The sequence below is a fragment of the Brachyhypopomus gauderio genome, unplaced genomic scaffold (genome assembly GCF_052324685.1).
Source record: "Brachyhypopomus gauderio isolate BG-103 unplaced genomic scaffold, BGAUD_0.2 sc84, whole genome shotgun sequence".
NCBI classification, from domain to species: Eukaryota; Metazoa; Chordata; class Actinopteri; order Gymnotiformes; family Hypopomidae; genus Brachyhypopomus; species Brachyhypopomus gauderio.
In genome coordinates this window covers 336,438-348,017 of record NW_027506905.1, presented here as the reverse complement: position 1 = coordinate 348,017, position 11,580 = coordinate 336,438, and the positions used below count along the sequence as shown (strand labels likewise).

At 43.7% G+C, this 11,580-nt stretch overlaps 1 protein-coding gene across 2 annotated transcripts; it reads right to left on the bottom strand.

Moving 5' to 3' along the window:
• Window positions 1–539: 539 nt before the first annotated feature.
• Window positions 540–4,338, bottom strand: s1pr1 (sphingosine-1-phosphate receptor 1). 2 transcript variants are annotated; one of them, XM_076991666.1, is made up of 2 exons: window positions 3,875–4,338; window positions 540–3,153 (listed from the first exon to the last, which is right to left on the bottom strand). In XM_076991666.1, the coding sequence occupies exon 2, from the start codon at window positions 3,014–3,016 to the stop codon at window positions 1,910–1,912; it is 1,107 nt and encodes a 368-aa protein (XP_076847781.1). In that variant the 5' UTR covers window positions 3,017–3,153; window positions 3,875–4,338; the 3' UTR covers window positions 540–1,909. The 2 variants fall into 2 exon arrangements, with proteins under 2 accessions (XP_076847781.1, XP_076847780.1); XM_076991665.1 differs by having other exon boundaries at window positions 3,870–4,337.
• Window positions 4,339–11,580: the final 7,242 nt, after the last annotated feature.

Here is an 11,580-nt window from a genome sequence, read left to right as displayed (position 1 = left end):
GTGAGAGCAGTTTGGAGCTGGCCCCTTCCTCTTCTAACATGACAACATGACTGTGCACCAGTGCACAAAGCAAGGTCCATAAAGACATGGATGGCAGAGTCTGGTGTGGATGAACTGACCTCAACCTGATAAAATACCTTTGGGATTAATTCGAGTGGATACTGAGACCCAAGCCTTCTCGTCCAACGTTAGTATGTGACCTCAAAAATCCCCATAAACACACTCCTAAACCTTGTGGACAGTCTTCCCAGAAGAGTTGCAGCTGCAAAGGGTGGACCAACGTCATATTAAACCCTATGGGTTAGGAATTGGATGTCACTTAAGCTCATTTGTGAGTCAAGGAAGGTGTGCAAATACTTTTGGCAATATATTGTAGATTATTTTAGTCATGTTTGAATACTATGATAGGTGTGTTTCACATATCGTCCACAAAGTGGTGCTCTTTATAAGAATATGAATAAGGGTTCAGTTGGACTATGGACTAAAATGCATGTGCCGATGTTAGTGATGATTGTGAGTAAACAATACTGGTAAACAAATTTACTGTGACTTTATCTGCAGTTTTTATTTCCATGTAGCCGCTCCCACAAGCCGCAAAAAAACAGGCAGTTCATTTGATGATCATACATTACAAGCTTTGGAGGTTACATTTCTGCAGAAATTATTTATTGACAAACTAACACAAAACATACAAATGTTACAATGTGCAAAAACAGACCACAGGGACAAGGTAGGCTCAAGGTCAACTTAGTTGTCAGCATTATTATTCCCATAGGAGGAGAGATCAAAGTGATGTATACCCAAATTTACATTCCACCGTACATCCACCAAGATACTGTGCTAAAAGATGGGAGGAGGCAAATGTCGGAAAGTCTACGATCTTTTGCAACATCCAACTACAGTGAAAGACTCACGCTCCTCGAAGATCTCAGCCACTCACACTGACACTCCTCGTAGATCTGAGCCACACTACATTGCAAATGCAAAGCCCTTCCTATTGTGTGAAGTACATCACACCAGAGAGACCAAAATAACAGACAACGTGCTTTAGCTACCAGGACACATCTGAGCCCTCTCAAAGGAGCAGTAAAAAAATACAACAAAGTCATTTTTGTCTTTTGCCCTTTAACCCTAATCCAAGTCACAAGTTTATTGAACTACCTTAAAGATAAATTAATACTGGGAACTACTGTTGTACAAGTATCTTCTACAACCAGATGAAACATGAGCTCAAACAAATGATCAAAATACATTCTCCATCAGGGGCAGGATAAATCTCACTAAAACCATTGTGTTAAGTCAAAGAAAGACAAGTACCTTTTTGCCTTAATTCTTTAATTTCCATGAAATAGTACGAATGAACAAAACTTTATTTTCTTTATACCAGTCCATTATAAGGAAAGTCAGTAAGGCTTAGCAAGACTCTTGAAAGAGCACTTTCACAACAAGTGCTACTCTAAATGTTTCTCACATTCAAACGTTGTGTGTTTCCATGGGACAGAAGAAAAGCACTATGGGTAATACTGATTAATCACATTTACAGAGCTCAGTTTGTTAAGTGCTTCCTTGGTTTTGTATCGAAATTGGAGGAAGACATTTCAGTGCTGCGTGTACTTCAGAAGTGGCAAAATAAAAGTCTCATAAAAGAGCAGCACTTTCCAGTTCAAGTGAGGGCTTTTAGATCTCGTGATTCAGTCAGTTTATCTCATTTTAGCCCTTTTCTGGTGGCATTTTCATACCTTTCGATGAAGTCCTGTTTAGAAACATTTCAAGCACTTGTAAGACTAATACAAACACACACACACACACACACACACACACACACACACACACACAGATGCTCACTCTTATGCACAATCATTTTACATTCACTACTTAAGAGAGGGGGCGAAAATGAAGAGCAGTCCCTTTAGGAAGAGGAGGTGATGTTGCCCGAGGAGACGATGGTCTCCCTGGGTGAGTACTCGGGCTCGTCCTTGTTCGGGTGTGATGAGTTGTCTGACTTGCTCCGGCTAAACTCGGCTCCCACGATGGGCCTGGAGATCTTGCCGGCCGGCCTAGCGCAGGCACTGCACAGCAACGTCTTGACGAAGGCGCGTCTCATCTCGTTGCTGGTCAGCGTGTAGATGAGCGGGTTCATGGCCGAGTTGAGCACGGCCAGCGCCAGGAACCACTCGGCCTTGTAGAGGACGGGGCAAGTGAGGGTCTCGCACGCCACGTCCAGCAGCAGGAGGATGAAGAGCGGTGCCCAGCAGGCGATGAAACAGCTCAGCACGATGATGACCGTCTTCAGCAGCGCCATGGACTTCTCCGAGCTCTTGCTGGCCCCGCTGCGGCCGTTTGACACCTTGCGGAAGACCAGTTTGCGACTGCGTGTGCGCACCAGGGTGTAGATGCGGGCATAGAGCACCACGATGGCCATGAGGATGACGCTGAAGACGGTGGTGCAGAAGAGGATGTAGGCCTTGTGGTAGAGCGGAAGGACCGTGGAGCACCTGGGCATGTTACGGATGCAGTTCCAGCCCATGACGGGCAGGCCGCCCAAGATGGCGGCGATGAGCCACACCGTGCTGATCAGCATGAAGACACGGCATGTGTTGCCGCTGTTGTGAAGCTTCATCTTCAGCATGGTGAGGTGGCGCTCGATGGCGATGGCCAGGAGGCTGAAGACTGAAGCGGCCAGCGCCACGAACATGCTGCCCTCCCTGAAAAACCATTGGGTGGGGCTCAGTTTATATGTGTTATGTCCTGAGAGCAAGATGTTTGCAGTGTACACCATGCCTGCCAGTAGGTCTGACAGGGCCAAATTCCCAATGAAGTAATACATCGGCTTGTGGAACTTCTTCGTTCTCCAGATGGTGAGAAGGACCAGAACATTCTCCAGAATGATGAAGCAGCACACGATGATGAAGACAACAGAGTCGGCCTTGAGTCCAGGGTCTTTGTCCGCTTTGCGCAATTTCCCTGTGAAGTTGTAGTGCTTGGCTATCAGGTCCGAGTACATTGAGTCAGCCATGGTCCCGCTTTGAGATTTCAAACTCAAGCAATCCACCCTTTAATCCACTGAGGGGCGCTGGCGGACCGAGGACGCGTGGTACCCGACTCCAGTTCGTCAGACGTCACATGTAAGTCCAAGAACCGCATCGTGAAAATCTGCGGAAAATAAATATTAGAATGAGTAAAATATACAATAATATACATTAGGTTACACAAAATGAACATTACCGACACTGAAAATGTGTGTATTTTAGATAACTTCATTAGATTGTTATGTCGTCAGGTTTTTTTTTTTTTGCACAATTTCACAATTTAAACCACTTGAAATACTTGACTAGATCACATTTCGAAATGTAGTAGCAAAAACCCTAACCCTAACCTTAAAAAAATATATAGGCCTATATAAAAATTAAGTTGCTAATTGTTATTAATTTATCATTTATATTATAAATGTGTGTGTGTTCGCACAATGTCTGACAAATAACAAGTAAGAGGCTTTGGACCGTACCTGCTTCTGTCTCACGGCTTCTCCTCAAAGTCATAATTTTACCACATAAATTAAATGAAAACTGAGTTGTAAGGTTGGAAAACACAATTTTCCAAAGCATCTATGTCCCGCTATCTTTGCGTGTATGGACATACCTTATAGTAAAACGTATAGCCCGAGACATTGACATTGAGACTTTAATCATGCGCAGGTGAACACGAGGTCTTAGGTTATATGTGGAATATCACATTTCTTTTTCTTTTTGAGCTACTTATTAGACTTTACAAACTAAGTCGTCTTATCTACATTAGATTTACAAGTATTTTAAATATATGCTTTAAGCTGTTTCATTATATCCATTTTAAGCCACAGAAAGAAGGCTTACCTTACTATGAAAAAGAATCCAATGAAGCCGATTGATTCCGCATAGATGTCGCTTGAAATGTCTGCTGTGTTCGTTGTATCCTGATTGAGTTTCTTGCTTTAGAACAGTCACCGATCCTGAGGGTATGAGACTCTGGTCCCCTGTACAGCTCAGCCCTCCAGTTTAATAGCCCTCCCCTTTACTTTCATCGCTCCTTCATTATCCCGCAATCCATACACACATTCCAAGAAAGATAGTATGCAAAATTCAAGGTTACTTTAAAAAAGACTAAAAACTAAAAATGAGAACGTTGTCAAGAATTGTTTGTTAACGTTTAATTTGGTTATTTTTACGTTTGAGTTGTTTTCGAGAAATCAAAATTCATTTGTAGCCTATAGCGCTTTTTACAACAGTTGTTAAAGCAACTTTATAAGTGTCCGAGTCCAAACCCCCAGTGAGCAAGCCAAGGGCGACAGTGGCAAAGAAAAACCCCCTAAGAGTATGAGGAAGAAACCTTGAGAGGAACCAAGACTCTGAGGGGGGGCATCCTCCTCTGGCCGACGCTGGTCACCATAACAATTAGAGAGATAGCCTACATAAACAAAGAAAAGATGGGAAGGATAAATAATTCTCATCTTTGTCTGTATTTAAATACATGAGTTCTCTATGTAATTCCTATTCAGTCCTAAACTTCTTGATGGTTGGTAATAATAGAAATAGACTCATTTGACTCCATCAGGAATTACATAAATGGTACAGAATGTAATAATGTCAGGAATTAACGAATAAAAGCATAAATGAATAACGTCATTATCATCATCACTGGTAACATCAGTATCTCTATCAGTATCATTGTAGTTATTGTTTATAATTGATTATTTTTGGTGGTGGTATTGAGGTACTGTGTTAATGGTAGTATTGATCCTATAGTTCCTCTCTGGGAATGCCCCAGCTGAGGAGTGACCCCATGCCCCAAACCCCAACACCCTACGGTAGGTCAGCATAATTTGCCCCGCACCTCTTTGCTCCAGTTTCTTCTGCACATTAATCACATGACCTGGCAAGTGTCTCTCGCACCACTGCCCCTCCACCCCAGGGGCAGTAGTGGTGGGCAAATATGGGACTCTGACTGCCATAGATAGTTTGGAGTAGATGGGGGTGGTGGGGGGGGGGGTTGGGGGGGGGGGGGGGGGGTTGGTTGAGGTGTTGCCAAGTTTGAGACGAACACTGCCAGGAACATATAAATGGTTGACCTGGGACAGTGTAGTCATTATATTTAAATTCATATTAATAAACTATTCAACCATTTGCACATTTTTCCCAGGTGCCTTAACCACAGTTATCCCATTCTCTAAACAGCCAACACAGACTGTGAAACAATAACATATCACAAAACACCTCATTCTCTCTGTAAAACAGTAAAATGCGGTAAAACGCAGTATATCTCACTCAAACAGTAATATACAACAGTTCAGCAGTAAACACATACATTTATTCATGAACCACTTACAGGAAAACATGCAATACATGAATCACAAGGACAGAAAAAAAATCACCATTACTCAAAAAAAAAAAAATGCAAGAATGAGAAAGAATGCCTTTATTAGGCATCATACAACATAGTACTGTAAAGCAAAGCAGGTGTATGCAAACTACAAACAGCCACAAGTATGGTATATTATGTAATCTAAAAAAACAAGATTTGCCTTTTGGTCTGTCTGATCCTGACCCTGATGGGGCCACGTGTGATCATATATATTACATTATATTTTGCCTGGTAATAATCTAACCACATGCTCCACATTGGTAATCCTGCTGTGATATCCCTACATGTGTCAGTCTTAGTGTCTAAGAGTGGTAATTGGACAGAGAATGGGGTAATATGCTTGACATCTCCAAGCAAAAACGAGTTCCTCAGTAGGATTGAGTAGAAATATGGAGGTAGACACACAGACATGCCTGGATGAGCCCAAAACCAGTTCCTCACTGCAGACGTGATGGAGCAGACCATGGTCCCATGTGACGGCATAACACCGAGCCATTGACACCGGGCCATTGACACCGGGCCATTGACCAGCAGTGTTGTTGATTGATTTAGAGTTAGAGTCGCAGTCAGCGGTTAAGGAATTACAGGTCAAGCTCAATTTGAGGAAGTGTTTGGTATTAGTAGTTGGCATCTGCAGCCATTGTGGTGTGATTGGTTTGATCAGACACTTTCATGTGATTTTTGTGCTTCCAAATGATCACAAGGAATGAAAAAGTGCAAAAATATTTGCTGCATTGTTCTGTATTTTGAATTGACAACATGCACTGATGGCTTGGCCAGTGTAGTTTAACACCTGAGAAAAAGTGTAATATTTACAGTACATTGACATACGTGGATCTTAATGGAAAATTCTAGCAATCCTAATCCATGGAAATTATTTAGTTTCAATAGTGTTCAATTTAGTTTTAGAAATAACTCAGTTGTTGAATTCTGTCAGTCCAACTCAATCCAAAAAACTTAATTCATGACTAAATGAATTTAGTTTTTTAATTGATTCAATGAAAAAAAATTCGTGTGATTGATTAATTTAATTTTTTTACATTGAGCCAATGCTTTATTTTTTTCAGTGTGTACACCACTTCATCCAGCCACACCCGCCGTCCACCCGCCGCCCGTAACAGCAAGATATGGTGCAGTACGTTCAGGAATCCGTGAGACACAAACGAGACCCTGAGTCCTCGTCCGATAAACCTGCTGCAGCCATCATCTGTGTTTCCCGGCTCAGTGGCCAGAATGGCAGACCACCCCGAGTAGAAATCCAAGTGAGAGAGACTCTGAAGAATGCTTTCTCCTGGAAGCAATGAACCACAGGATCACCCTCATCTGAAGTTACGTCTAGAGGTCAAGGTCACAAAGGTCACATGTCACTGCTTTGGCTTGCCATGTGAGACCACAAGTAGTTGAAAAAAATGTTTTTGAAGGGTTGGGCACTAACTTCCCTGCTGATAAAGGAGTTTAAAGGGGTATAAACACAGAGTAAAAATGGGTATGGAGGACAGAGCAGGAAGGGGAGAGAGACCTGGTTTTTTTGTTGTGGTTGTATTTTCTAAATACCCCCTGCCTTCACATACACTCATGAGTCTGAGAGAGGGTTAGGGGGGGAGACAATGTGGCCATCAGGACACAAGAAGACTGCTGATCTCTCCACACATCCACTGTAAAAATTCTCTCTCTCTCCACTCTCTGTCTCTCCTCTCTTTCTCTCCTTCTCTGTCTCTCCTTCTGTCTCTCTTTCTCTGTCTCTCCTCTCACTGTGTCAATCCTCTCTCTGTCTCTCCTCTTTCTTCTCTCTCTCCTGTCTCTCTCTCTCTCTCTCTACACAGACCATCCTTGCTGCTGCCTGTGTCTCCACATGGCATGTGTTTCCTGTCAGCTCGTGTCCCCTGAGCAACGCTCACACGCTCTGTGTCCATTAAAATGGACCATTACAGAAACATGCAGGGTTCCGGAGCCAAAAGGCGCCGCCTGAGATTCACACATAAATCGGTCAGTGCTAAAATCACAGCAGCCTCCTCGGTAGTAGTTGAAAGTGAAAAAATGTGACGGCAAAGCCCATTTGCAGCACTAATAACATGATCGTGTCTGATAGGACTCCCTGCAGCTGGAACCCCAGTAGAAATAACATGGGAAACATGGCCTGGTCATATTCATAGCAGTATACTGCCTGCAGGACCACAGAGGCAATTCTATTATTGTGATAATATATATAAGAAGTTATTGTTTATTATCAGATTTTTAGACAGCATGACATTATTGTGACTTGGAGTTATGAAAGAGAAGTGGTTACTATTTATGTCTGACCCTGATCATCGTCCTAGACGCTGTGGTCAGTGTTGCAGATTCAGGGATAATATTTGTTTCTCCACCACTGAGACAGACACACACACACCCCCATGCTGATAATTCAAAGGTGAGACATAATGGACAAAACTGACTGAAAAAACGTTCTAGGAAGAAAGATGAAGTGCACACTGTGTTTTCACTGAGTGAGACAGAAAGAAAGAGAGGTGGTGAGACAGAGAGAGAACGAGAGAAGGAAAGAGACAGAGACAGAAAGTCAGAGTGCATTGACCTCAGCAGCTGTATTTGATTTGTGAATTCAGATGATTCCTGAGAGGGCACACTCACACACGGCGTGCTTGTTTGATACTTCAAATAGCTAAATAAACAGCCTCAGGACCTCAAACATCAGGTGGCCAAAAGGTCGACCAAGGAGCAGGAAACTGAGGCCCTCAACCCTCTCGAACCCCCCAGTGCCTCCAAAAAGCCCCTCCGCCATTTGGATATGGTTCCCATCAACAACAGCTCCTCCCAGCAACCATGCCAAACAACTGCCACACATGAATCTCAAGAAGGGTAAAGATGTTCTTACAATACTGCCAGGACACTCAGATATTCACAATATTTAGCAACCTAATCAATAATCCATAAAGAAAAAGAACAGCTGACGTGATACTTTAGCTTTCTGGACAGAGATTCCATCTTTCTTGAACAGACCAGCTGTATATTACAACCTGAGACAAATTCAGGCTTATGACAGGGCTCACTTGGCCATTATCCTGATTAGTGGTTTCTGTCAGACGTGCTGAAGCTACCACTGGCCGCTCTGTTCACTTGCTGCGTTAAATTCCTCTGTGCTAATCAGCACCATATGGCCAGCTGTGGACACCCTGGAATGTGGATTTTCCTTATTCCCAATAGCCATTGTTTTCCAAACTCTGGACAAGGTTCCCATGCCTGATGAGGACAAATTCCCAATCACTCGTCAGGGCCCGATTACAGAGTGACTATTTTCCTGCTGTCTGACCCACGGCATAAGCTGAAGGTTTAAAACCAACAAGCTACCTTTGAAACTCTGATTGTCCATGACATTCATTTATGCATCTTCATTCAAGGGCACTTCACACTCATTTTGGTCATTGGTTATTTATTAATCTGAATCAGAATGACATCATTACACAACAGGTAGGTCCAACTCTGGATATCATAAAGCAGGTTGCTCGGTCGTGTCATCCCGTGATTACACTGTGACATACGTGGCTGAGCTGTGCAGAATGAGAATGGGCGATGAGTCCCCTGCCTTTTGTGGTCCCAGTGAGGTGTGACTCAGCCAGGCGTAAGCCGTCTTGTGCTGCCCGTTTTACTAAAAAGGCTTTACAGACTCCCAAACAATGGAGGACTTTGTGTTTTAAACACAAGGGAAAATAACCACACACACATGGTCTGAGTATTATGTAAGGAGATTTTGGGCCGCAGTCATTTTGAAGAAGAGAGAAAAAGACAGGAAGGATAGAGGTTGAATCTAGCACTGGACTGTAGTTCTGTCCTGGATCTTTAAAGATAGAGATTTTTAAAAGCCAAAAGCAAATATATACTGAAATAATACTCTTATTAAAAAACCTCAAACAACCATGTTTATTTTGGCACTTGATCTGTCAGTGCAGAAAATGTTCTTTATATGACTAAAGAAGACACATGCATACACAAACACACAGACAGCATGTGGTGTAGCCACACAAGTCCACATGTACAGGCAGGGTGCTCAGTGTTATTCTTCCCAGCCTCACTCCTGGACTCTTCATTCACTGCACATTTCAGTGGTCACATGTAGTGCTCTAACAAACCCATTTTAACAGCATGAAGGGCTCATTAATTAGATAATTAATTGAGTCAGGTGTATTGGGAGCAGGAGAACCCCTACCATGCCCTATATTGTAGTCCTGCAGAGCCCTGGTTGGAAAATACTGATTACAGTATTCATTTCCACAATCAACTGATTACAGCCTGTTTATCAAGTGTGCGCAGTGTTGCTGGCAGACTGGTGTGCTAATATTAAAGCTGACAGAACCGCTCGACGGTCATCAAATAGGAAGCTATCTAAATGAATTCCACAATGGGTGTTGAAACAGCTGACTCACTCAATTCATTGTATCAGCCACCTATCTGCCGGGCGACCGTGCCGAACAAACAGAACGGGCCGACGTATTAGGAGCAGCTGTAGGGCTGTGAGGGTCTCAGTGTAGGCTCGTGATTATCACCGCCACTGATATGTGAGCCGGGACGTCTGGGAAAGCGTCTTGGGCGAGAGGAAACGTGGGCGGCTGACAGGAGAGACCTTTACTGCATCGAGACTCTGGTGAGCTTCTCCTGTTGTGGTTCAGCTCAGGACTCGGGAGGAGGTCCGCGCTACTGGACGGGGACGGGGAGAAAAGCCTCTACCCCGGGGCGGCTTTACTGGGAGCGACAGGGGCATAGTGGGAGCAGGGGCCTGCCGTTCTCAGAGCCTCCGTCCAAAGGCCCGTCTCCATGGAGAAGGACAAGCTATGTAGAGTTCTGAAAAGACAGAGCAGTGTTGAGAGGAACAAGGGGTTTTGTTGGAGGAAACCCCCCCTCACCTCACCCCCCCCCCCCCCCCCCAACCCCATCCATTGCTCCTCTCTCCTATTTTTCCTTCTTCTCCATTCTCTCCCGTTCTAAATCTCCCGCAGACGCTCTGTTCAGTGATTTAGAGCTGGGGCTGTGGGTTTGTGGCTCGGTGCAAAGGGCTCCATGTTATTTGGATGAGGACACTTCAATGTTTCTCCGTCAGCCGTCTATAGGTGTGTTATGAAACAGTAAGACTCAATACAGAAATAATATAATAATAATATAATTATTATAATATAATTTATAATGTATTGGTCATAGAAATGGAACACCAAGTATGTTATTTACCTTATAAATGCAGAGACATACATGTGCACATTCACTCACTCACACACACACACACACACACACACACTCACTCACTCACTCACTCACTCACTCACTCACTCTCACACACACACACACACACACACACTCACTCACTCACTCACTCACTCACACACACACACACACTCACTCACTCACACACACACACACACACACACACACACACACTCACTCACCCACACACCCACACACCCACACACACACACACACACACACACACTCACTCACTCACTCACTCACCCACCCACACACACACACACACACACACACACACACACACACTCACTCACTCACTCACTCACTCACTCACACACTCACCCACCCACACACACACACACACACACACACACTCACTCACTCACTCACACACTCACCCACCCACACACACACACACACACACACACACACACTCACCCACCCACACACACACACACACACACACACACACACACACACACACACACACACACACATACACATATGTGTGCATGCATTCAGCACCTGTAAATGCACTGCTGGAAAAGTCTACTCACTTTTACTCTAATGTCTGATGTCTGAGTCATTTATCCCCACAAATCTGACCTCAGATCAGCATATGAGGACGGTTATACCAACAGCTCCTGCAGGCTGTGTGCAGTATGGAGGAAATGGGTGATCTGGATGCAAACTCATGTCCAGTTACTATTACTGGGCTGTTTCATTCCTGTGCCAATATCTGCTGGGTTGACATGATGTGAAACCAAAAATATGCAAAATGTTGATTGTAAAGTGTTGGGTATTTAAAAAGGTGTTAAATACGTGTAGCTACTGATACAGTAACTCTTCATTTATGCCAGCCCTAAATACATAACTCTGATACAGAAAATCTGATATCCAACCATGATGTCCAGAAATTATATTACGTAACAGCTGCTATTCCTTAATCTGCTGGTT

Excerpts from the sequence above, each read along its gene's own strand:
- s1pr1 (XM_076991666.1), bottom strand. The coding sequence starts at position 3,016 with ATGGCTGACTCAATGTACTCGGACCTGATAGCCAAGCACTACAACTTC.